Here is a 27,807-nt window from a genome sequence, read left to right as displayed (position 1 = left end):
ATTCCTAACCAACAGCAAACATCTGCTAGTTGAAAATGTACAGTGTTAGGTGGGGGCAGGAAAAAATATATTGATATGGGAGTGTATCGCGATACTTCCGATACAGTATCCATTTTAATAGAAAAAGCCATGTTTTGGGTTGACGGTGAACAACTTCCACAGCTCCACGACCACTTTTTCTGTACAAGGGCAATGAATTGGAAATGGATCATTTGGATTAATATTGTTTTTTGACTCAATTTGTCCAATGAATTGTCACTGTTATCTGATGTACATATATGCACATAACATCTTCCTGGAATTTACTGTCACTTAAAATTTGCAAAATCTAACCTAGCGATTGATTCGAGCATAGCTGGTGTGTTGTGACTCAAACAGAGACATATGAAGAGGCAGCACTAGGAAACAAAAAGAAATTTAATGAAGCTCCAAGAAAAAGCAGTCCTCATATTAAACAGAATAAATCCAAAAAAGGGAACAAAAGTCCAAACAAGAGGAAGACTGGAGACAAAATACTTGAGACAACGAAATACAGCTTGGAAACATAAACAGATGATTTGATAATGGGAAAAACTAGTCAGCGTTACAATGTTCCAAAGTCATTACCATGACATGGTGTAATTGAGCCAGCTGTTAGATACATTATCAAGCAAGAAAAACAAGAATGCAGTTCAGCCTCAGCTTGACTCAACTCATGAAGAGAAATGAATTCACCCTTGATGAATCTCCAGAAATTAGTGAGATGTCTTTCCTGCTGCCTGTCTTTATCTGTCCTTGTCTCTGTCATTTGTTTCTCCAGTGAATGGATTTCACTCAGGTGGCAGTCCCTTGCATCATGTGGAGCATTCGCACAACAGTCTGGTTAGAAAGAGCAGCGCAGAGCCCCAGGTAAACCTGTCTTTTCAAGTCCTTCCTTTACTTTTTTTTTCAACTATTGGCAGGCGATCATTTGTCCAACAGGAAGACTACTTTTGGTTGCATCATAGGGAATGTGAAAGCCAGTATCTCTGGAGCCTGATACACAGCAGGGAGCGTTTTTGACCATTCCTCTTTAATTAAAATTAAATGAAGCATCTTAAGTATACCAACTCCCCACTGTGCACCCAGGTGGGGGTGTTTCCCCCAGGCCTTAGGGCTTTCTTGTGTCACCGTTATGTCTTCACTGCCGTTAACTGTTCCCCACTAATGAGCTTTTAATTTATTTCAAGTCACCTAAAAGGTACAACAAAACTAACACAGCCACATGGGAGATGCCAGTCCAGTTCAACGGCAACATCTGTGAGGATGAAACATGGCTGTGCAGAGGCTTTAATTGAGTCCTGAAACAATTTCGGTTATCATTCGGATGATCAACTTTTAATGTGAAGTGCTCAGAGTGCGAGCAGCTGTTCTAGTTATAAAACTGGATCAGTTCATTTTTTATGGAAACGACAAGTAAAGCAGTTCCATGTGCTTGATCCGGCCGTGTAACATTCATGTGGCTAACATGTTGGCTAATTACATATGAGTTTAGACAAAGGGCAAAATTAGCACGACTCTCCTAATCTAACCTGGATTCTGACTTACTTTTATTTTACCTGCTAAATACCCCACAGGTTTTTTTTCTGTAGCCATGAGAGTGAACCAAACTAATCAAGCTTAAAACCAAAACATTCAGCTTAAAGACCTTCAGTCAGTTGTCATTTAGGGGGATAATTCTCAGTCATTTTGTCGCTACAATTGTCTTCTTTCAGTAATTTGATGCTTTGTAAATATTAAAAATATTGATTAACGCAGCTTTAAGGGTCCTCTTATAGTAGAGGGGTATAATAAGCACAATTAACAGAAAACCCGTGGGCATGCCCACTCGCCCCTCATTGCATCATTACACAGTCATTAAGAGAAATTTCCAGCCAGAACAATGACACATGATGTATTCTTTCCACATCTTGCACGTTCAAACCCCCTCTTCACCCCCTCTCATTATTAATGGAGAGGCTGGTGGCAGTTAGAGCAGATTAAACCCTCCCACAGTATCTGCTCCCTTGATCATAATTAACCAGGCAGTCAGGGTGCAGTTATACAGAATCCACCCACCACTTATTCACTCCTCACTTCTCTGCTTTTCACACCCAGTCGTTCAAAAACTATAAACACACTAGTGATGATTCAGTCCGAGTCCTGTTCTCTTTTCTATATTTAGATCTTTTATCATTATTATTTATATATTTGTAGCGATATATCCTTTATTTATTTATTTTTTGACCTCCCTCTATTCTTCATCTGGCTTCATATCTGCTCTTCTTTCCTAATTAGATTTGCCCCATGACACAATCACACACTACTGCTTTAACCCAGAACACTGGAAATCTCTATGTTGAGCTTGAGTTTTAGACATGGCACACGTACATTCATAGTCACACACAAAGAAAGGGAAGGCAAACCCTGCTTTGCTTTGCTCTGCAGAACTGTCCGCCCTGCTCTGCTCAGCAACACTCACACATACAGTACGCACCAGCAGCAGCAGCAGCAGCAGCAGCCGCCACAGCAAGAGCACCAGACAGTCTCTGGCACTGCTCGCCAGGAAAACTACTATTTGTGTGTGCGAGTGACAGTGTGCGTATGTTGAGCAGTCATGTCAGACACGGAGGACGGGGGTTTTGACGGAGCATCCTCCTTCTCTCTGCAGAGCCCGGGATCGACGTCGCCCACCAGGAAACAGAGCAAGGAGACCACGGTCACGGTGAGTGGGGCAACTAATGGGAACTCCAAAGTAACAGTGAACTAACACCGGATCTCTACAGCGGCGTCCACAGACCACTATGGATACTAGCTAGGGGGAGTTTAAGTATTTCTATGGAGAGATTTTAAAAATACACTTTTCAGAAGTCCAGATGTCCCTTGTGGATTTAATTTTTCAGTTGCATGTTTTCTGCATCAGTTGTGGTCATAAAATATATTCTTTTAAACACAACTAACGTTATACAAACTGAGTAGGACATATAAATGTGTATAAATATGTCCTGTTCTGTGTGGTTTTCCCTATGTTTCCTGTTCATTCACTCCTGTGTGAAGTGTTTGGTGCTTGTTTTCTAGTTGCTAGTATACAGATACGTGGTGACATCATCCTAGTCAGCATCCAGATGATTTCTCCTCTGTCCTCTGTTGTTGCATCCTGTTTGGCCTTCCGCTTGGCAAATGGCAGGGGTACTGCTGCCGTGGGTTTATAGCATATTCTCTGGCTTTAATTTTATCATTTGTTTTTCTTTTGTGCTTTTAACAAACACAGGCTTGAGACTGAGTGGAGGTGATATATCTTGGCTTCCATAGCAACCAGGGTGTTGCTTAAGCAGTTTTAAAACAAAGAAAAAGAAGAGAAGAAAGCAACGCTCAGTACAAATGTAACTGTAAACTGGACTATCTGATTTGAATTGAAGGGGTCAGTTCACCCTTTTGAAAGTTTCCATTTCCGTTCTTGCATTCAATCTGTGTACTTTACAGTAGTAAGGGTGGCATATTTAACAAGGTTTCACTTTTGAAACAGTAACATCTTGGTGTCAAACAACAATGACACAGAGACAGATGATTGTGTCTGCTAATATGATAACTGATGCCACAAGGTATTGTCATGTGTTCAGCTAACTTTTGTTAGCTGGTAGCAATGATTAATCTATTTAAAACTTAAATATTATCAAAGGGACTTCAGCATAAAATGTGTGGTGACATATAGTATGTTTAACTAAAAAGACTTTGGGTAAAGTGACTTTGAAATGAATGCAGAATGAGGACCAACCCATTTGACTTCAGCAAAACCGAGGATTTCATTCCCAACCAACCACCAACTGTTGCTAACTGACAACAACAGATAGATTTATCTCTTTACATTTTTATTCAAAATGAAAAAAATGAGGAGAATTCTCAGTTGTAGACAGGCACTGATGTTTTTACTAGCTTATACGCTCACTAGCAGATTTCCTGTTGTTTTTACATTTACATCTGGTTAGCTGGTAAAAGGAAATGTCATTAAAATACAGCTTTACTGTGATGAAGACAGAGTCTCTAAGAATTCAATGTGATCTGAGCTTAAGTTTGTTAATTCCAACTGTTTGCATTCTTCTTTTCTTTGAATTTATTAAATACTTGGAGCTTTAGCGTCTTCTATGCAAGAGAGTGCAAATTCACACAGAACATTACCTTGAATTAGAATATACTTTTTCTCTTACATGGATGATAGGATCGAATGGCAAGCGACATGGTTCGTTCATTCCTCTCTAATAATTAAGTTTTTGAGCTCCAGTCTAAGTTGTCCAAACGTAGCCTATTGGTCCCAACACTAAAAAGATATTTTATGTTACCATTAGTTGCTGCAGTTAAGACAGATAAGGTAATACAAAGATTTTGTAACCAGATTTAATTTATTTGTGGTTTAAATTGAAATGAAATCCAGTCAAGTTGAAAACATGAAAGGTTTCTACTGAGTAGTGAATGTTAAACCAAGAATGGGCATTCATTGTTTGGAGGAGGGGGCAGTTTTTGAAGTCACTAAAGGTCAGGAAAGAAAGTGCTGGAAACCGTGTGTGTGTGTGTGTGTGTGTGTGTGTGTGTGTGTGTGTGTGTGTGTGAATGCAAACAAACTGAGCCTTTCATTGGAGACTGTTGGAAGTCTCCTTGCCCTCATCTTTACCAGAAGAAGGAAGGGTTAGCTTTAAGCCCTGCTAGCTGTCAACCTCTGGACCTCTGCAGCTATTAAATGGGAAGTTGTTCCCTCAAACAAATTATAAGCTTCATAAGCCAAGACAAGTTTGAATTAGAGGCCCATCCTGCCTGGAAAAGTCATCAGCCGAACCATATTTGTTGATTTGCTCTAAAAGGCGAGGCTTTGGCATTTGGCTTTTTTTTTTTAATAGAAAGTATGCAACCTCACTGCAGGCGCTTTACGTCCTGAGGTTAATTGGAATGAATGTGACAGGAGATAAAGCTCCCTTGTTTTGCCCTGGAGTTAAACCTGGTGTCTGTCTGTGTCTCTCTATGGTGAAGACATGCCTCTTTCTTTTGTTTCTCTTTGAGTCGTCCGTTGTTCTTTATTCTTTTGCTTGGCGTGCATGAACTGGCAGCTGAAGAATCTCTAAACAAGTTTTGCATTTAAATGGAAAGCCCCCACTTTGCCAAACATGGAAGTGATGGTTTGTCAAAGAAGAGATCCTAGAAGGAGGTCAGAGGTGGCCGTCTCCTATCAGTCTCATCAAGCAAAAGCAAAGACCACTAAAGAATTGTACATGCAGTGTGTACAGTCATATAGGTAACCCTTGAGGCCTTCACGGCAGGGAGGGCTGTATCAAGACAATTCAGCTGATCGCTGTGAGACAAAAGTAGAGTAGATGGAGCTACAAAACTGAACAATGAATCCCAAAACAGACTGAGAACCACAAAGGCTCTGTTTACTGTTCATGTGTCCAAGGACAGCCTGCATAGAGACATTTGCATGAACAGCGTTGGGTCAGTTTCTGTTTTTCTTTGACATGTTCTTGAAGCTGCAGAGATGCTGAGAATGTTGCCAAAGCAACAGACTACCATGAATACCAACGTGAAGTCCCTTTTTTGTGTTTGTGTGTGCGCGTGTTAACTGCCTGTCAACACATTGAGCACTAATGGCTCTGGTGTACAGGGCGGTGGCATCAAAGCAAACTTGTTTGTCATTATCCTATAAAGTGCCCCATTAAACTGCCCTCCCTGTGGTGCTCTCTCACTGTCTTGCTACTGCAGATTAACTCTGTGACGTTCCCGTCGCCTGCCTACATGTCTGAGCAACAGCTGCTGAAACCAAGCGAATGGAGCTACTGCGACTACTTCTGGGTAAGAGTGCCTCCACACTGAAATGACTGTAAATCAGCTGTCTGAATTGTCAGTTTATTGCCAGTTTATTATGTGCTCCTCGCTAAAATTTGCATCACCCAATCCTGGGTTATGCATAAAGTCATCGTCCGTTCCAAACCTCGAACGATGACGTCTCAGAGGGCTTGACTGACACTCAAACAGCTTCTTGACATCTGACTGTGTTGTAGCTTTTGTGGCTTGTAGGGTGAACACACCATTAAACTAGGGATCAGGGGTGTAAGGCTGCCCAAACCAACCAGGGGACATTACATAATGTGTCTTCTAGGGGGTACATTACAACATGGCAACCAAATATCTTCCTTGTGAACATTCAATTTTGATGCACACAGCAGGAAGATGATGAAGAATAATTTCTCAAATGAGAAATAAGTTGTAACAAAAGAAAGAAAAACAGTGAACTCTGTTGACACTGCCACTCTCGCCTTTAAATCACTAACTGAACATCCGTGCGAGTCCATGCGAACAAAAACAACACCGGACCCTTTTCATCTTTATACATGATTCCATGTTTATCTCATCGTGGCGGCACTGCACGCTGAGAATCAGCTCTGGCTTTAGTGAGAGCTGACACACGGCGCGGTAGGACAATACATTACATGTAAACCGACGTGAGCGCAGCGAGCCAGCTGGCTTCGGCTCCTCTGTTTGGACATCTCCCTCCCCTGCAGTGTAATCTCTACCAGGTGCGGTTTGTGGGGCTAACACATTGTAGTCATACACACAGATGTGACAGCTTGTAGAATATGAGTGAGTAGAGAAAGCAGAGTTAGGAAATGTAAGGTTTGACTGAAACAAGAAGTCGTTTTTTACGAATCAAGCATCTCGAATCACTCCTGGTGTTAGCCAAGGACATTGACTGACTGACTAATATTTTCATACCTGCTTACATGCATTGATGTAATCCATCTACTGCCTGCTTTTTATAGTTAATTAAACATCATATTATATTAACCCGATCAAGTAATTCACCAATTTAGCTATAGTGATAAATTGGCTAATTAGCATTTTTCCCATCCCAAATATAGGTCCACCCTGTTTCTGCAATCTTGACTCTCTTGGAATCCTGTTGATTATTTTTTCTTGGCTGTGCTCTTAGCTTGGTATCAAGGTTCAGGCAGGAGACACCACCTCAACACCTCGTCTCTACGTCCGTCTTGTAACTGTGCGGCCTCCGGTTGCAAATGACATCTAAGGCGTGGCCATTAATCAAGATAGTTTGGCGCCAATACTCGGCTGCCATGTCCTCCCCCTCATACAAATTGTGTAGTTTCAGCAGACAAAAGGGTTGTTACATATTGGAGTGCCGCGTTGCATTAAAATTAGTTCAGTACTCATTCAAAATGAAACTGACACAAAGCAGCTTATGCTGATATTCCAAATGTATTCCAAAACAAAGTCTGAAAGTGCTATTTTAGTTCACTCCTACATAAAGTTTGCATTCAGTCAGTGGGACAAGCTCTGAACATGTACAATTATATACCAATAATATATATATAACCATCATCAAATCACTTATTTGTTATCTTAACACACATACACTTGAAAAGCAAGCCTCAAATGCAGTTACGCAGTTACTGCATTTACATGCAGTTATTTAACCACTGGGCAGACACTGAAAAATATGAGTATTTGAGAGTAATACGGGAGTAATACGAGAGTCCACTATTTGCTCTAGTTTTTTGCTCTGTTTTTGGTCCCCACCATCTCCTGAGAAAAGGTCTGCCTGTTGATCTGCTAAATGCAATTATTTTATCGTTGATGTTTGTAGCAAACAAGGGCAACGTCAGACCCTTGTTTCTGGTGAATATCCATTCTTTGATCTCTGGTTTGGTTTCAACTAATTCCTGAGGGAAATGTGACTGTTAAAGAAAATATGCGCACTAGCTAGTTGCTAACCCCGCATGTCGGCCGAGCTCAAAACAGAGGCTCTGATGCTGCTGAAAATACGTTGATGAAAGACCAAAGCAATGTCGCAAAACTGAAACAAAAGGCTAAAAGATGCTAAAACACGCACAAAACAGGGGTTTCTGCCGAGCAGGTACTGTACAGCTGGTGTCTCAGAGCATTCTCTCTGCAGACAGCTGCTATGAATCAGGTCGATGAGAGCCGTGAGAAAATTTTAAAGTTATGCAACATGAAACCCAAACTATGAGCTGAAATGCTCGCTCTTTGTTGGGAGGGAAGAATGTGCCGAGTTGAATTATTGCTCTCTTTGGATTTGTCAATACCAGGAACAATGCATTTTGGCCACATAATGTAGTGCAGCTTTTCAGATGAGCAGGTATCAATAATCAATCAAAAAATGATGACAGCTGGAGGGAAATATTTGATGAACGTGCCGTTTCCTGCATCTTATCATGGATGTTTTAGTGAAAAGATAGCTACAGTGCATGTTAACTCTAAGTAACCAGTTCAGTTTGTTACGTTAAATGACAGCTATTAGGGTGGATTTTAAAGTAAATACTGCAAATGCAATATTTATTTAAGGCGGCATGCTGCCAGCTGCTTGTCTCACTGAGCCACTTTGTCGAGATGCGATGGTCACATGTTTGCCGCCAAGCGTTCGTTGGTTCAGCGAATTTCTCGTGTGCTTGTTGTGTTTATCTCATAGACTGATAAGAAGGATCCCCAGGGCAACGGCTACATCACAGGGTTTGAGGTTTTGCTGCAGAAACAGCTGAAGGGGAAACAGATGCAGAAAGAGATGGCCGAGTTCGTACGAGAAAGGTATCTGTGTTCTCATCTGCCTTTTCTTTTCTTTTTCCCATTCTCGGGTTACCATGAAAACCTTATACATGGCATTAAAACATCAACAAAACCAGTTCCCTTCTTTATTCTGCTCATTTATGTACACCACTATTGCACAACACAGGAAACGTATATGGAAACAGTCACCGTTGTGTAAAGGCTGTGTGGTAATAGAAAACTCTACTTCCCTCTCAGGATAAAGATAGAAGAGGAGTACGCCAAGAATCTCTCCAAGCTCTCCCAGATCCCTCTAGCAGGCCATGAAGAAGGGTGAGTGACTGTGAAGGAGACAGACAACCGTCCACACCCCCCTCATCAAACAGGGGTTAATCACACACATGGCCGCACAAATCACTATTTTTAAAGAGGAAAACTTGAAAAGCAGTCTGCAAGAGTTCTCACTATGCTAGAGTCAGGGAGCGTGTAAGTGGTGTGTTTTGGGGCTCCTTCCTCCTCAGTATATTTAGCAATGGTAATAATAATGTGTATATTATTGCACTCTAGAGGGCATATTTCTCTCCAGGGATGTCAAAGGTCAGACAGTGAACAACAAACATGGAGCTGGTAGAAATTCAGTGAGGGACAAACGGGGAACATATGGAAATGCCTTAAAAGAAACATGAGAGTAATAGATGATGATTTTTAGAAAGTGTTATTTGGGAGAGAAATAAAGAAGTGGAAAAAAAATATTCTTATTTGTTAAAATTAGTCCCAACTTCAGGTTACAACGTGGATACATATGACAATTATACTAATGATTATACTAATGATGATGTGACGTTAAAAATGACTTTCTGCCACAATCCAACAACATTGTGTACTGGCTGTAGGCGTGTATGTGTGTCTGGGAGCGACCTGTCGAGGGTCTGCGCCGCCTCTTGGCAGCTGGTACCCGGGACAATACATCGATCGCGTGGTGAGGGTAGATCGCGTGACATTGAAAAAATGTTTTAGATGTTAGTCTATCATTTATCTGTTGACGAAGACAAAGTTTCATTTTCTGCACACATCCACAGCCGTGCATAACATCAACAACAACAACTCAAGACTACTGTGTTTCTTAAAGGGACAATGCTGTTTTTTTCTAAAGGTGCTGTGCAACAGTTTTTCTTCTTGAAATAATAAAAACAAAGAAAGATGGATAGAAGTTTTTACACTGTAGCAACAATATATATGAGTTAATTACATATATATATATATATATACATATATATATATATATACATTTTAGTGAACTTCTAAATGACGACAACCTAAGTTTTCCCCTTTGCTTTCGTGCAAACAAGTACAATGACATTACAAAAATGTTTACTTTTAATGAACTATCCTTTCACAAAATATTTTATGAATAACCTGAAGTTTCTTTTATTTTGAAAAAAAGAAAAGCAAATTCAACACATTACTGCCATCTGCTGTTTAATTCCACGTCTCTGTCGCGTTATCTCCGCTATACTCTTATTTAAGCGGTACATCCTAGTGAAAAAATTGAGAGTGGCGGTTGTTTTTACTGAAAAATTGCAGTTAATTGATGTTTTATGTAATTTCCGCACTTTGCGAATTCATCCAGAACTGGGCCGGTTTTGGCTGTTTGTCGCTCCATTATCTTCCATTATCTATTGCATGGGCAATAGATAATGGAAGGATGGAGATAAGGTTGGTTGGGTATTTCGATGCTCTTGTTTATGCAGTCTTCTCATGGAAAACCAGATTTGAAGATTTGCTAACATGAAACATGATACATTGAACTCTTCTGGTCAAACCAGACCTAGTTAGACTGCGTTGTGTTGAACGTCAGCAGCAAAAGCTTTTCACATAAAGTATTTTCAGTTTCGTAAAACGTACATAAGATACATCTAATGTCTGCTCTGAGAGATTTTGCTCGGTGTAAATTAACACTTATGTGTAATTAGTCGTCCAATTAGCCAGTCAGGCAGACTGCTTTTCTGTGAGTAAGCCAGTCGAGTAGCCAACCAGGCGAGATGTCCTGGTGTGAGTCTGGGTCTGCAGGGCCTGTCAATGATGCTGTGAAGCAGAGCGGCCTTCCTGTAAACCACCGGTTGCTTTCATCTGCAGCTTACTCCGTCTATTAGAAGAGAGAGCAGAGAAGAGGAGGCACAGACACACGGGGGGAAGAGGAGGTGTATGTGCGCTGGGAGTTGGGGGATGGAGGGGCAACCCAGCAGGGAGGAATATAGTTTGCAGGCGCTCCTCTTCTCTCCTGTTTGACAGCAAAGGGGATATCACGCTGAGGGCAGCTCTTTGTGTGATTCACCAAGGGGACACGAGAACGTGGAAAGCAACGGGAAGCTCAGGGGGACAGGGCCGATTAAAGAGGAGAAGCTGCGGACGCCGCCCGCGGCATCATTATTAAACTCATCAAACTCCATCTTTAGAGATTCCACAAGGCAACAGTGACACTGCACAGCAACACCACAAAATGTCAGAATTGCAAGTTATTGTACCACGCTGAAAAATTTGGTCCATTGGTAATTGCGTTATTACTAATGAACTGGAATGGGAGGTACTAGTTATTCATTTCGTATAGTAAATCGCGTGATTTAAGTTTAAACTGAATCAAGATTTAGGCCATGTATGAGTATCAGTTCCTCAAAAAATTTTTGTCGTAGCAGTGTGTATCCTTGACTTCTATGGAGGCTGAAGGGACCGTTTTTAATTACAGTTCTCCTTTCAATTGTGCTGTAGTTTATGACGGCAATAGCTGTGAAAACGGCTTTCATAACCATTGCTGTGTGGCATCAAATAAGAATCCAAAAATAGTTTGTGTACAACCTGTTTTAATTTACTAAATCCTAAATAAAAATGTGATGTAAAAACCAAACAGCAACCCATATTTGTATTTTCCAGGAGTAAGAAGAAGTCATGCTGCCTTCAAATGGAAGACGTGCACATGACTTTACTGTATTTTTGCTTATGATCATGGTTATCATGGCCCTGTGTGAAGAAATTGCTAGGCTTTGGTGGTAACATGAGCTGTAAGATGTGAGAACACCACCGCTATAAAACTGTTAGTGTCTAGAAGCCATCAGGGCTAGTGGTTTAGCATGCTAACGACAGGGTAACTGAATGTAGGAAATGCAAAGGGAAATGCAGAGACTGCTGGGTCAACATTTTCCACAGACGTATTATAAAATCACAAAGAAAATTAAAACATATCATTGTACCATCACCCTCTGCCAAATGGAAAATGTCTGCAACTCGTGAACTCTGACCTTTGTGAAAATTTCCAATTATGAAGTTGTGAATTCAGCAAGAGGGGGCTGTTCCTGTTGACTTGTCTTGAGAACCCAGTCAACACAACCTCGTTCGAAAGCAATGTTACGTGCTGCCAAGATGGCAACGGTCACAGTCACCACACTGAGCTTTAAAACCACTCTTCGGGAATCAGTGGTTTGAACTGGGCTAGCAAAACAACAACTGATGCAGCGCTGCAGACATGAATGACTACGAATATAATAACATTACAAAAAATGTTTACATGACCCCCTACAACGTTAACATGCCGCAATAGCATAAATTAAGTTTTAGGCTGCTGCAGTCTTATGTTGGATTGCTGGCCTTGGCAAACACAGCGCTCGCTAGCTTCTCTCGCTAACTTTAAGACTTTTGTACTTGGGTTGCTGATTTTATTCAACTCCTCACTGTGACCTTACGGAAATAATTGTATTTTACATTCTAAACATTTGTATGCACTTACACACTGTATATCAGACAAAGAAAGCAGGCAAGTTCTGCAAAGCAAGGTGTAGCTACCCTCAGCCCGCCCCAGCAGTGTTTGCATGCATATTAGGTAACCCCTGTTTATTAGCAGGGTAAAAGTGAGTGGGATGGAATTGCCCCATATAGAATCCAGATTATGCCAGTCTGCTCAGTCTGCCCACACCCGCAAAAGTCCAACACAATACTTTCATTATGCTCTCCCTCAGGCCGGCTCTGTTGTCAGACGGCACAATCGCTTTTTTGTTGTTCGGTTCCTACCGTCCATAGCCCAGAACCAGCCTTCTATTTATTCCTGACTTTACCATTTGTTTGCTAGAGACGTGGCTATGCGGCAAATGTGGCTACTTTTTGTAGCTACCAGTCCTGCACCTTGTCAGTTGTACTGATAATCACTTGTTGTCCAGTTTGTTACTGAAATACTGTGAGCAAATGGCACATGTATTTTATTAAGTGTAAATAATATATCTGGAGTTGTGAAACTTGTAAAGTCCAAGTCCAGGCAGCTTTCAGTTGTTTGAGTAAAATAAGACATTGTTTTAGACATTACCTTGTCTTCTATGGTATGGGGTCTTCGATATTTGTCAAGCCAAGGACCCTCAATCTGAGTTATATGTGTTCTATATTAAACTCAGACAAGTGCTATTTTTGAATATACATTATTATTATCATTTTTACATTCAATATTAAGCTATTCAAATAATACACAGATTCAAATATTTCCCCCTTTTTTATTATCATTATTATTTTCAACATGTGCAACAGTAGGGTGGCCAACTGCCATAAACCTAAACATACCTGACATAAACAACAGTGTGCATCTGGGATTTCACCAGGAGACTGAATAGGCTTTCAGTCAATTGCAGGGAACCTGACAGAGTCACCATGTAACATGCAGCCTCGTGATTGGTTCAGCAGCGATAGGGACAGGTCCTACCGTGTACAGGAGGCTTTGATTGACAGGTCTCTGCTATTGTGGCGCTCTGTTCGAGTGCTGAAAGAACGATAACGTTTTCTGCCTCCATTTATCCCCTTATTTAAGGGATGGTTGGTTTTCATGTAAATGTGTATTTAAAGAAATTTAAATTTGTGGGGGAATATATATATATATATATATATATATAGATTTTGCATCCCCCCCGACAGTACCTCTGTGGACCCCTTAGGGGTCGAGGACCCCCCTGTTGAAGACATATTCTATGTATTGTGACAGGCATTTTTTGATTATTTTTATATACAGACCAACTGAACAACTAACTACAAAATAAAGTACACCCCAACTCATAATGAATTTTGAGTGGATGGCATCCTTATTTGCATGTGGAACAAATTACTTAGCAGCCAACTGATGTCTAGATATCGCAAAGGGCACTTTTACGTATAAATCTGTATAAAGTTTTGTACACTTTAGAAAAGAAGTGCAGGAACCGGGAGACTTTCTCAGTTATATTTTAGGTTCACTGTAACACACCATTTTTCCTTTTACAATATCTGTAGTTCATGTCCTAATTTTTTATGGAGATAACCAAATTAAGTTAGGCTTAGAACTCTAACAATACAAATGTCTTCCTCAGTGTAAACCATTAACCTTGGTTTTGGGAAGTTATTAAGCACTCCACAAAGAAGTTAAACGACTGAATACATTAGACAACCTTACTGAGCAGCACAGATTATGTTAATCTAAAACCTTGTGTCCGATTGTCATAAGGTAGCAATAAGGATATTTCCTCTTTTTACCGGTTTGCAAAAGGCAATCAGCAACCCTGAGCTCTGAAAAGATCCCCGAGCGTGATGTTAAAAGCTCCGATTGTTTTTCTATCGGTTTTTGATGGTGTAGCGGTGCAGGTGCCAGACTTTACTCTGTCAGTGTAAGGAATGTTTTGGATGTCAGCGTGAGGGAATTCCACACATGTCTTCCATTCAGTGCCGTGCTTTGAAGTGACCCGCTTCCCCATAAAGGCCGCCGGCCCTGGACCTAAAGCCTCGTGCCTCAGACTGTCTGCCCGCTGGGTGATTGTTTTACAGTCCTCAGCTTGATGAAATATGAAGAGGCTTTCTGCTATGAAGCGTTCACTTCCTCTAAATTAAAACAAAATGTCTGGCCTATTAAAACGAAATGTTGTGTGCGATTACTTGGTAATGTGCATTGTCTAAACTGTATTTGATTGCCAAGCTTGAAAACAATACAAACCGTTCCTTCATGGCTGACGGGAAAAGTGGAGGCATATCTCATGTTCCATACATCCTAATCATCTGCTGAACTGGCTGTGGACCTCAGCCTGCCTCTCTAGATTTAATGGTTATTTGTGTGTCCATGAACTTTTGCACTGACTGCTCATGAACCCCATCTGTTGTGTGGATGACTGTATGTGTGATAGGATTGGCCCAGCCCCCTCTCCCAAACTCCGTCTTACCCCACATTTCCTTGACAGCCTCCCTGCACTCCCCAAATCTTTTTTTTTTTTTTTTTTTTTCTGTGAAAGTGTGTGGTCCCTTTCTTGTGTAAGAAATTAAACACACTCTCTCGTGCTCCCTCCTTCTTACCTGTTTCTCAGCACTCTGGGGGAGGCCTGGGCCCAGCTGAAGAAGAGCCTGGCAGATGAAGCTGAAGTTCACCTAAAGTTCTCCTCTAAGGTAATTCATCACACTGCAGGTTGCTGCTAATTAGACCTGAAGCCAAATAAATGATTCCGTTTTTTACTCACTGTGTTCACATGGATTTGAATGCGGGATTTTTTGTGTGAGCACACATGTTAGCTGTGGCCAGGTAGGAGTGTAGACACCACGTGCATCAGGATACGCTTTGGATACGCAGATTTGTTATGTTAACGGTCCCTGAGATGGATGACTGAAGAACCATGCTGAAACACTCTATGTAGACACATCATTCACCTCTCAGTTCTCAGTACTCAGTAATTTCCTCCAGATTCTTTTCAAGTTCCATGCACAGGAGTTTTAAAGCTCAGGGCATAGACTGTATGTAGAGGTGACTTCACCACAGGGATCCTGAAGAACCGTTTTGAAGCTCAGTGTTTTCACATGGGGTGTTACCATCTTAGCATGGCCTGACTCCATCTAACTCCTGACCAGTTCGAAATGTTAAACATTTGGACCACAGGCAGAGCTTAGGACGGTGGGCTCAGCTCTAAGAGCTAAATGGGAAAGTCAGATGATGAACATGAGCGGAGAGAAATCAAACTTATGTAATCATTACCAACAAAAGCAACAAAAACAACCATTGTTGTTTAAGGGGATGGTAGATAATTTTAGGGGAATGTCAAGGTTTATTTGGTTTTTGGTCATAACCAAAGAATATTATGGCCAACTGTAAAAATAAATAAATAAAATAGTAATACAAAGGAAACCACTGTAAAAAAGCGTGTGTGAGAGAGAGCGATAATGTTTTGATTCATAGTTCTCAAGTCAGGCATGACGTAGAGAGGGAGAGGAACCCTGTGTTTTACAGCATGTGATTCCATATTGGTTGTGGGCTTCTCAGCCTACAGCACATATGACTTAGTAGTCAGACAGACTGCCTTCCAATTTAATTGCATACAGTAAAGGGCTCCCTTATGGCTCTGCGGGCTGAAGAACGTACAGTGTATGTGACACAGAGACTTTGAATTAACGTTTCTCACCAGCGGCTTTTTTCTTCAGGATTTCCCGTCAGTGGGACAGGCAGCGGGAGCGATCCCAGATGAGTTTTGAGCGAGATGTGTCTGTCTCAAGAATTAGTTTACTTCATCACGTCCAAAATGCCCATAAACCTGTGAAAACGCGCCTTCAGAGACCATGCCTGTTATAATCTGCAGAAAAGTCTTCTTGCGGGGGAAATGTTGCTCTTAATTTTGAGGTCATGTTTGATGGGTGAAACGGGGGAAGTCAAGAGACGGGGGACGAAAGATAGAGACCAGGATTACAGATGGACTGATGGAGGAAATGGAGTCGGTGATGTTATCCTCCAGAGATGCACAGATGTGCGGCACTCTTCCAGGCTGTTGGAGGAGAGGGGAAGGATTTGAGTGGAAATGAACTTTGAATGATGGGTTCGAGGGCGACTCCAGGAAGGGGCTGCAGATCTCATTCATCACTGACAGCTGGGACAGAACCTCACATTGCTTATTAAGATCACACAACCGGCGACGGGCCTGCCGCTCGCGTTCAAAAATAATACTCTTGTGTCACATTCTTGGAGCTGGAAGTTATAGCGTTCGCGTCAAGCCCTCTTTACCTTAAGGAATCACGAAAGCAGGAAGCAAAGCAGTGTTGTCATCTAATATTCTGACTGTTGTTTGGCTGCTTTACATCAAGCCATTTTTCATCTGAACTTACTCAATGTGAGAGGAAGATGACATAATGTGGAAAGCAACTAGAGGGAATGGAACTAATTAAGGTTTTTGGATGCTCCAATCAGATATACAGAGTGGGGATTAAACAATGTCCCCCTTTTTCATTGATAAGAATTACTTATCATTTAGAATTACTGTATTTTATATGATTTAATACTTGACTTGCTGCTGGTAAAATAAGCAATTTTCACTTTAAAATGCATGAAGAGTTACTACCTCTGCATGTGGCTGACAGATTTAATCTCGGCAGATCTCTAGAATCTGAAAGTAATCAAAAGTTGCACATGCTTTTGGACAGTCAACACAACACTGTAAGTCATTGTGTATGTATGAGTGACACCTAGTTGAAATTCATCTGCAGATGATGCTACTATTCTGTGTTCAGTCACAGCTTAACGTTGGAGAAATTACAATGGAACTCAGAGGAAATTACTTTTCCAGGGCATTCTTTTCTATATGTGTCCTGTGGCCAACTTGCAGTCCTCGCATGTCACAGTCATACTGAATGTGATGAGCTGAGGAGCCAAATACAGCTCTGGCCTATTTTATTCCTGTACCATTCTGAGCTTGTCAGATGAAAACTCATATTCACGATGGTTTGCCTCACAATGCAAAGCTATTCTGTACATTTGCCAACAAAGTCCATCCATAGACCTCATTCTTGGGGACACAAAGCCTGTGAGGAGGGTTTAAAATCCCAAGAAATGACGTGTGGGCGTATTAAGACACTGCGTTCCAAGATAGCATCCCATACATCATATGGAAAGTTGCTCACTTTTTTTCAGGCTTCCATATTTTTGGGTCAGTGAAGCCCAGTTTCTCTATTGTTACTTTTTGTTCTATAATCACATATTTAAATTATAATTTCTATTGTGTTGATATGATAAGAACTGTTGTTTTACAGCTAGATTTCGCTTAATTCCAAATTTGGCCACCTCAATAAAATTACTTCATACCCTAACACTGGTCTTGGATGTTGGGAGGGAGTATGACTCTGTGCTACACAAAAAACAAACAAAAAAAAACTTTTTTTGGTATTTGTAAGGAATTGTATTTAAGGGCAAGTAGATAGTCACACTGAGACTATAACTGAGGATAAAATCAAATTATGCTATCTACAATCTATAATCTACAATCTATAACAGGAGGTAGAATTCTTAGGTACTTTTGAAAGAAAAGTTTTAATTCACGTTACCCTGCCTAACACATACTTTGTCATTTAGCCATACATTAATTAATTAATTAATTTTAAGTATTGCCCTTCATGTCATTTTTTGTTCACAACTAGCAAGTTAGCATGTAGCCAAAACTGTTTTAGCTAGCTTATGGGAATGTATCTTAGCTTGTAGCTGGAAAACCAAGTATAAAAGGCTTTAAGCTGACATCTTAACAACCAAATTAAAGTTAAGTCTAGCCTGTTTCTCTTTAGCAGCTCAACAATTGTAGGGGACAATTAGATCATTTAGATACAATAAATCTTAATCATAAAAACTTCTTCAAACTACAGCCTTGTAACAATGAGTCAGCTGCCTTAATCTTATTGAAGGCCCTACTGAAGGCCCTATTAAGGCCTAGACTATCCTTTCATTATCTCCTCCTGGTTAGTCTTGAACTCTTGGCTTTTTTTTCTTTTTTTTTATAATAGCTCCAGAGTGAAGTGGAGAAGCCATTGCTGACATTCCGGGAGAACTTTAAGAAGGACATGAAGAGGTTCGACCACCACATCGCCGACCTGCGGAAGCAGCTGGTTGGGCGCTATGCAGCTGTGGAGAAGGTAGACCTGCAAACACCAACGTGTAAAAGAATAACTACAGCAGCTCTAACCCACTTCTATCCTCGCATATGGCAGCAGTAAGATTTCTGGATCATCTGCCTGCTGATTAAAATTCCACATTACTACCATACGCAGACGGCTGTTTCCCATCCCTGGAATGTTTCCGACTTTTTGTGTATGCACAATAAAAATCTTGGTCAAAGCCAAACAGCAACTGCAGATCTGTCCCACATCATCTGTCATCTGAATAGCGTTTGCTCTGAAAAAAAAGGACAGAGCAGTTTCTTTCAGTAAACTCATCTGACGGACAATTGAGCATTAAAAGCTGCACAGGGAATAAGATACCGGCCACGCTGGCTGTCAGAAGACACCTTTAACGCTGGGTGATTGATTAAAATATTTAGCAGCACAACTTAAAGACTGAATTATCACTCCAGAGAATGAACAGCTGCAAGCTTTTATGACTTTAATCAGAATGATGTTTGTTTCCAGATCACTGCGCGCATTACATTGTTTAAAGAAAAAGTGTGCTGCCTGAAACTCAGCCAGAAATCCGGGGGCAGATCATTTTGTCTCACTGTCTTATCTCCTCCAGGCCCGTAAAGCTCTGGCTGACAGGCAGAAAGAGCTGGAGTTAAAGACTCAGCAACTGGAGATCAAACTCAGCAACAAGATTGAGGAGGACATCAAGAAGGCCCGCAGGAAATCCACGCAAGCAGGTCAGAGGCCAAACCCACTGGGTCACTCTGGGGTCATTGTTTCACTTAGGTAGCCTGTCTGTGTACGTGCACTGCAAGTGCAACCCATCTAAAACGTCCACTATTCGTAACTAATGATGAACAGTAGTTTTTTTGCAGTGCTTGCAATTTGTATTTTAAAAATAGTGGGACAATTGATATCAATTGAAAGTGTTAAAATATGACCACAAACTGTGGGGAATTACGCAATACTATGTTAAAGCTTGGGTTTGCTAAAAGCATCCTCTGGGTACCAGACAGTTAGTCGTCCAGATGTGTTGCTCCTGACCCTAGAGTCACATGGACAGGATTGTTCAATTTAAACATTGAAGCAACTCTAAATAGCTAAACTAAAAATGTAATCATTTTGGGCCCTGTGGTGCTCTGTGTATCAGACATGTGGGTTTCATCCTTCCCATCACATATCTTATCAGACATCATCAGATCAGCAATGGTTTGTGTCAGCGCTGCTCTCAGTTCAGCAACAATCCATCTACAGCAGATATATACAGCACATTTAGATAAATGCAGGGCTCTAAATCATAGATAAGATTATTTGGGTGCAACTCTTGAGTCTTGTTACTCTGGCCAACAGCGTGCGATGTACTCAGGTACAAGCTTCAGAGTTTGAGTCGACACTGATCATTACTTTATACCAATAAATAACTTGGATCGTGTTTGTAGCTAAACCAAATTTTGAAGGCTGTGACTTCGATTAGAAGTAAATACATTTCAGTCAACATTTCATATCTCCTGCTGCGGAATATTTAATTATTTTTGCGCTTTATACTGAGCACATTGGCTTAGCATTTTCTTGTGTTTATTTAATCTCACATCTTGCACAGAAAATGAGCGCTTTTGGTTTTAATGAGCCCACAAAGCCTAGAGCTCGGAGCTTACTTTATGTATATTTTTAGCTTCATCACTATTTTCTTATTTACTCTGTCCAAATTCTTTGGACTACTCAAAAGTCTACTAAACCCTCCAGCTTCTAGAGGCCATTGAAACAGCTTTTAGTGATGTAGAGACGACTCACAAAAAGAGCTGGTAACCTGTGGTTGATGAGCCAACAGCTAACGTGTTAGCCACATGAGAATGTGCTAGTCAGTCAGTCACAAACATGGTTGCCCTAGCTTTGGTTTGTAGCTGCAAGTTGGAACATGAATACGTTCAGAAAGAGATGAAATTAGTTAGATTAAAACCTGAATGCTGCTAAATACTTGTTAGATAAAATGTACATTCATTTCAGAAGAATCTGTGCACTTTATATGCAAGCACAATGCATTCCTGTCCCATGAATTAAAGTTATTAAAACATGGCCTTTAATTTCTATGTGTTACCAGTAGAGACACTTTTTCTCGACAATAGTCAGAGTAGGTCCCTGTAAATGGTTAAAGTCCTGGACATTCACTCTGAATCCTCCCCCAGTGTTTCTTTAGCCCCATATTGGAGCTGTCACTTGAGATCGCCTGTGAACCGAGATGCCGTGTTTGTCTTTTTACATGAGTCATGAGCTTTATCAGCACTCGGAGCCGGACTAGAAGTTTTATTTTTTTTTTCTTTATATATATATATAGAGAGAGAGAGAGAGATTTTTTAGTCAGCAATGGAAGCGGTGGGAAGGAGCAGCAGTTAGAAACACTCTCTGCTTGACTTGTCTGCGTTCACACCAGACTGACATAGAGGCGTGGGTGTGAATAACTCTCTTTCCCTTGGGGGGAAGATACACTCACACATACGTGCACATTAATAGTCTTACTACAAAATACACCCATCCCACAAAGTCAGCTCATCTATCAAAGGGATTATAACTGTACAGGGAAGAATCTGTTGGGCAATTGGACCAGTTCCACTCTGTTTATGTTCTTACCGAATTCCACTGGAAACAAGAGGACTGTTTTTGCCAAATTACTGATATAAAATTAAATAGGTTGGCTGAAGCAGAAGAAGGTTTTCCTCTTTTCAGTTTTCCTCTCCCTAATATTTTGAAAGTAGTAAAAAGAATTTGATTCTATAGTCGAGAAGATCTTTGTTCTCTTTGGTGTGACCAGTTGTTTTGTAGTAGTTTGCTGGAACTTTTCATTTAATTTCCTCATTTCATGCATTTATGAGCTGCTCCTTTTCAGTGATCGTGCGTGGGGATATAGTATTTGAGCCGGTGTGCGTCCCCGTGATGTGCACTGAAGTTGTGAGAAGGCGGTTGGGTCACTGTTCCAAAATCACTGTGCAGCCCAGCCCTGTTTTTGTGTAGGCAGTGTGAAGAGTGAGGCTCTCACCAAACTATTCTGTCCAAAGGTACGCAGGTCCATTAATCAACATTTAGAGACAACTGGCACACCTTTTTTTTTTTAAAAAAAAAAAAGCTTACTTGGACACAACTTTTTAGTTGGGGATGGTTGGATGCAGCTAATTAAAAAGGATGAACTCACAACCACTCATTTCTTCTGTCACATTAGTACCAGCATGATTGATGAATCTACCCCTTGTTGTCTAAATTAGTCATTTGGTATTAAAAATGTCCGACCAGCTTTTTACAGAGCCAATCATGTCATCGTCAGGTGTCTTGTTTGGGCCAATCATTTTGAGGGTCTGGAATCACAGGTATTTGGGATTGTTTCACGATTTGTAATTGGAATATAACTGAAGTAATCAGTGGATTATTGAAAAAGTTTCTAATTGCTTTGTGACTGATATTGATTCACTGAATAACTGATAATAATTCTCTTCTTTCAATAAAAAAAAAAGAAAAAAGAAGAAGAAGTTCAGGCGTGCAACGTTTGGGCACTGTAATCCTAATACTGTGTAGTTTTCCCAGTAGGACATTGTATTGTCAGAGGATGGTCAATGTTATTTACTTCTCCTGTCAGTGGTCAAAATGTTGTGGCTGATCGATGTATACCGGACTGCACTTTGCTTTAAATAGAATTAGATAAAAATAGAAGAAGATCATTTGTACTTAAGTGTGTCTTGGTCAAAGATGCAGAGAACTGCTCCTCACAATCAGCTCTGAGTAATAGCATCCAAAATAGATTTACACTCATACAGTATATGACATGAGAAAAACATGAAATTTTTGTTTTAACATGCTGAAATTTGAGAATATCTGTTGGTATTGCTTCGCTTTTCAGTACAACCTATTATTTTGCTGATCATTGATAAATCAGCTGATAGTTTGAACTTAGCTTCCTTCCTTCCCTACATTTCTGAAGAAGTGTTGTGCTGTTGCTCAAACATGATGTATCGGTGCACTTGTTGTGAAACTAGTTTCATCTGTGGGTTAATACAGATTTGATGCTCTGTTAAATATGTGCAAGGCATTACTTTGCCTTACACAGTATTTTAAATGCAAGGAGTATCAGTACTTGTACTTAAGTAAAAGATCCGAATACTTCCAACACCTCCACCCTCTCTTACAAATGTAACAGACACGAGACATGCTATTTATCTGAGGTGAAGAAATAATGAACCTGTTAAAAATAACATTAGCACACACGCATGTTTGAGGGGGGTTTTTGAGTTTTTAGTAGGTGTGCGACCTGAAGAAAGTGACTTGCTAAGAGTAAACAGATGAGAAGTCGCTGCCAGTCTGTGATGTCATGAGCCAACCAGTCACGACCACATGCTGTCGCACACAAGTACGAATTCAAACACACGCACAGAGCCATCCCTCCTCCATGCTACTTATGCAACCAGAAAAAAAAAATAGCAACAACCCAGCAGCAGTTGTTGACGGTGCTCATGGCGTCTGGCTTCCAGTGAGGATGACTGCAGTGTGAGGGAAGCAGGGAGGAGACTGATGCCAAAACAAGTAAAGCGCGGCATCTGTCTGCTCATAACAAACTCTCATTATCGCGCCACGCTCTAGCTGCGTCGGATGGCACGAGCCAACTGCCAGCTGATACCAGGGATTTCCTCACATGTTATATGAACCATCCAAGGCTGTGATTTTACAGAGGCCATGTCTTTAGTTTTTTATTGTAACATCTATTGGTGCTTAATCAGAGACTCTTGTTTTCCTCCCCATTTTTCCTTCACTGCCTGTTTATGGTGGTACATTCTGAGCACATCTGTGAGAAGAGCCTGTTTACTGTAAAGTGAGCCGCAGGAGCAAACATGACAGCTTTTTAGATGTGCTAGAATGTAGCATCCATTAAACTGACCTGTTTCCCTGCTTGGACCCATGAAACTTTACTTAATTTTCTAAAGGTGCCAACTAAGCAAGACAAATTTAAGGGAAATGTCTTTAAAAGTATTATCATCTGATGGAAATGTGGAGTTTGAAATTACTTTATTCACAATTTGGTTTTATACCTCTCGGGGAGTGAATGCTGAGTTTGTGCAGTCAGACCCAACAGAAGAGCAACTGGAACTGAAGTTGCTGAAATGTTCACTGCTGGCTATGGTATGAAGGTGTCAGAAAACGCAGTGCATCGCCACTTGGAGCATAAGAACATGTACTCACAGCTCAGTCAGACCACTCATGCTGACCCCTGTACACTGCCAACCATCATCTTAATCTCTCTCTTGCGGTGTTCCCCAATGCTCTGTCCTGGCCCTGATGCTATTTTTATTGTACATGTCTCCTCAAATCATAAACTTAAATGCCTTCTTAAAACACCTTCTAATTCTAAAATAAACTGGCTTCATAGTTGTTCATCAAAAACATAAGCATGTTCAACCGATCGTCACACCTTTATTTAAGCAGGTAAAAGTCATTGAGATTTAAAACCTTTTTTTTTCAAGAGTGACCTGGCCAAGACGGCAGCACAGAGAGCAGAGCGATTTCAGCAAACACAGAAAACACAAATAAAATACGGACACACACTACAGAAAAACGCTGTGTCTTTTATAATTGTCTTCACTTCCCCTAGAGATACTAGATGTGTCTATTTCAAGTCCAACTGCACATCATTTCATTTGGACAGGGCTGAAAATTTAAAAGCCTTTTTGCCCAGATCAGTTCTGACTCTCGGGACCTGCATCTGTATGATGTCCTGAGAGCGCAGGCCACATTGGCTGAGATTACTACACATGGGGAGACACAAATATGCAGGCAGAGGTCCAAGAATAGATTTATAAATAAAAGTCAGCAAGTGAGAGAGTCGACGAACATACAAAGATGGACAATTCGCAAGTGCATATATGGAACAGTGATGTACACGATAGCTACAACCAGTAATAAAACACAAAGTACAGTGGTATACAGTATCCAATTTGTCTAAATACTTATCTAGAACATTCATAAAAAGTAGGTGTCCATAGTCCAAGGGTAAGAAAAAAGGTGGAGATCAAATGTTTTCTGACTTGCAGTGAAAAAAAGGATTTATTTTCAGCTTAGAAACAAGTTTATCAATGTGCAATTTAAAGGACAGGTTCTCATATATCAGAAGGATTTCAGATCATTTCAATTTCAACCCCATGAACAGTTGACAATCTAGGAAGGTGATATGGAAGCTGCTTGCCATTTGAAAATAGCATGGTCTTTGATTTATCTGCATTCAGCACTATCTCAAGCTGAGTAAAATGGGACTGAACAGTGTCAAAGGCTGACTGCTGGAACTCAAGTATTTGTAACGCTAAAGAAGATGAGCAATACATTACTGTATCATCAGCACAAAGACGGGACACAGCATCGGACAAATTATCATAAAGATTATTCACATAAATTGTGAACAACAATGGCCCTAATAGGGAACCTTGAGGCACGCCTTTTAGAACGGGGAGGAAAGAGGCCAGGACCCTCTGTGTTCTACCTACCTGTTAAGCTTTGTAACTCTCCCCCATTGCACTTAATCTCTTAAGGTTAATGCAAGGTTTGTTTAGTTTATTTTGCCCTGTTATTTGCTTTTCTGTGTGTTTTATTCTGAAGCACTTTGTGAGATCCACTCTTTAAGTGCGCCATAAGGATAGGATTAACTTGCTTAAAGCTGCGCTGATCAGTATTGAGCAACAGCAAATCTTTATGGAATGTGAAAGCTGTGAATCATAGCTACAGAAAATGATCATTCAAGTTCAGTTCAACTCAGCTCTGCAGTGCATTTTAGCCCCTTACTGTTTCAGTTTTATTGCCCACAACTTTACTGTATTTATTCACTCTGAACTACATTTTCATTTACATTCAATGCAGACACTCAAATTCCAAGTGAACAGCTGTAAGTAGCTGTGAACACACCTGGCATTGAAACATGTCTCCACATTTGTCCTCAGCTAGCTCTGGAGGTGCGATCTCAGTTTCACGTACTGTTTGCAAATAAATGCCATTATCATTTGGGGCACAGTAACAATAGGCTATTGTAAGTAGCTGCAGTCTATAATGGATCACCACCGCTGCATCAGAACCAAGAACAGTTGTTTGCTGTGTATGTGTCTTGTGCCTTGGGGAAGTGATACACAGTATAAATACAGTATATTTTGGCCCAAGCTGTGAAGTCTCTTTCACTCATGAAAACTTAAGTCTTTGTTTGTTTATCTCCGCCCTGACATTAGCTGTTTTAGGACAAAGTATAGCTGGACTGTAATTTCACTGCTCTGCTGTTTGAAGCAGTGACAGAAAAATCTCTGGTGATAAATTTAAATTAAGACACCTGTGATTATTAAGGAAATATAACTTAACTAATTAAGACTACATCAATAACTAGTCACATGCTGATACATTTTCCAATGATAGAATTGCACACAGCATACTCATATTAAATAGCTGGGTTTGTTATTTAGATTCATACTTTTGGTTAATTGACAGTTACTATAACTCCACCTGAGGTCTGTGGTCAGATCAGTGAAATGCGTCAACAGCTTGTCCTGGGTATGTTCATACTGTACCTTTACTTTACGCTAAACATTTCACATGACGCAGTGAAGGTGTGAATGGAAGGTCTGAACAGATCAAGTGATACATTAGATCATCAAGTGAAACATCAAATTTGACCGTTTGTTGTTGAGTTGTGGATCTGCATCTTTGACCGAACCGCAACGGCTTAAAATAAAGCCAAAATTTCCTCCCGCTGAAGGTATACCTTTCTCCCTCATCCTCCATGCTTTTTGTAGTTTCTCAGCTGATAGCCAGCATGATCTGACCTGATCTACCGCATATGTGTCTCAATGATAAGATCGTCTACCTGGGAAAAAAATGAATTGCTCTTTAGCTCGTTAGTGCTGAAAGTAATAATGTTGCCTTAATGTTTTGCAGTATCATATTTAAAGAAATACAAGATTAAAGTGAATATAATGCTGCAGACACTTGCTGCTGAAGACTCAGGAACAGGATGATGAGCGTCATTTCCTCACTGATCTAATCTCCCACATGAGTTTGTGTTTGTTTTGTTGTCAGCAGGATGCAGCAGTAACTTTAATGAAATAACACATTAGATTTTCCCTTTTATCATTGCTTATGCTACTATAATGAAATCTATTATCAGTCCAGAACGTCTGCACTGCTTCGGAATAATCGGATCAGCTGGATGAGGTGGAACATTACAATGATGCGGCAGCTGTAGAGGGAATGGTGGGGTTATAGCACCATCTGCTGGATATTTCATGTACTCCACTTCAGGCTCTGCGTTGCCAGAAATCAGCAGAAGCAGCAGTGCTCGGTCACATGTTGTTGTTCTTCTGACAGATTACAGGAGATATTTCTTGACCAAATGCTCCTGATGACCTTGTTTCTGTTCTGTCTGACAGGAGATGATCTGATGCGCTGTGTCGACCTTTATAACCAGTCCCAGTCCAAATGGTTTGAGGAGATCGTCACCACAAGCCTGGTAAGAGAGCATAAGGAGTGTGTGCAGGTTTGAATATGTTTTGGAGTTCAAATTTGTGCCAAAGTGATTCTAAAAAACTATGTTACATGTACTCTGCAGCAGGATGCAGAGATTGTAAAACTGTCCATGGTATGTCCAATGTTATGTGACACCCAGTGTACATGTCTTGGCGCAGATCTATTTATTTAAATTCATTCCCAGGGAACAAACTTCTAAATTTGAATATTTACTTTTATTTCAGAGCATGCATCATTTTGGTCTCTAGACTATGTTATTGTAGTTTCAGAGTAATAACCCCCTTAAATCCCCTTAAAGGCATCATCTCTGATCCTTCACATCTAAATAATCACATAAATAGTCTAAAGATTTCTGAACAGCAGACTTTTTGGAAATTACTTTGGATGTCCTCTGGTAGCTCTGAAAATCCTTGAAGTGGAGGTGCAGAGATTCCTCTGTGACTCAGGCATTACCTGCTGTTCTCCTCAGGAGCTGGAGCGACTGGAGGTGGAGCGGGTGGAGATGATCAGGCAGCATCTTTGCCAGTACACCACCCTTCGGCACGAGACAGACATGTTCAACCAAAGTGTAAGCATAGCTTTAGCTCACTGTTACATCAGCTTTTTGTTTTTTCATTGCTTTTCTATGCTTCTGTATTAGTGTGCTGTTGTAATCTGCTATACGGGTCTTCTCTCTAACCTAGTCGCATTTACATTTTGTCAAATTGCTAGTGTAGTGTTGATTGTCTTTGATTTTTAGAATATTGAAGTTGTTTTTCCAGGAACCAAGAGGACTAAAGTCTGACTTAAATTTGTCATGGCATTTGAAGTAACCAG

At 40.6% G+C, this 27,807-nt stretch overlaps 1 protein-coding gene across 1 annotated transcript in view; it reads left to right on the top strand.

Annotated features, from left to right (window-relative positions):
* Nucleotides 1-27,807, top strand: part of gas7b (growth arrest-specific 7b) — a 65,625-nt gene that overhangs the window by 36,334 nt on the left and 1,484 nt on the right. Inside the window, exons 4-13 of the mRNA XM_047609056.1 lie at nt 800-888; nt 2,669-2,722; nt 5,743-5,832; nt 8,486-8,601; nt 8,818-8,892; nt 14,913-14,991; nt 18,352-18,480; nt 19,076-19,199; nt 26,895-26,974; nt 27,461-27,559. Of these exons, the coding sequence (XP_047465012.1) occupies nt 800-888; nt 2,669-2,722; nt 5,743-5,832; nt 8,486-8,601; nt 8,818-8,892; nt 14,913-14,991; nt 18,352-18,480; nt 19,076-19,199; nt 26,895-26,974; nt 27,461-27,559 (935 nt within the window). The remainder of the gene's footprint in view (nt 1-799; nt 889-2,668; nt 2,723-5,742; nt 5,833-8,485; nt 8,602-8,817; nt 8,893-14,912; nt 14,992-18,351; nt 18,481-19,075; nt 19,200-26,894; nt 26,975-27,460; nt 27,560-27,807) is intronic.

This window comes from Mugil cephalus, chromosome 16 (assembly GCF_022458985.1).
Source record: "Mugil cephalus isolate CIBA_MC_2020 chromosome 16, CIBA_Mcephalus_1.1, whole genome shotgun sequence".
In the NCBI taxonomy this organism is placed as follows: domain Eukaryota; kingdom Metazoa; phylum Chordata; class Actinopteri; order Mugiliformes; family Mugilidae; genus Mugil; species Mugil cephalus.
Note: the sequence above shows the minus strand (reverse complement) of the source record. Positions and strands in the feature narration are given on the sequence as shown.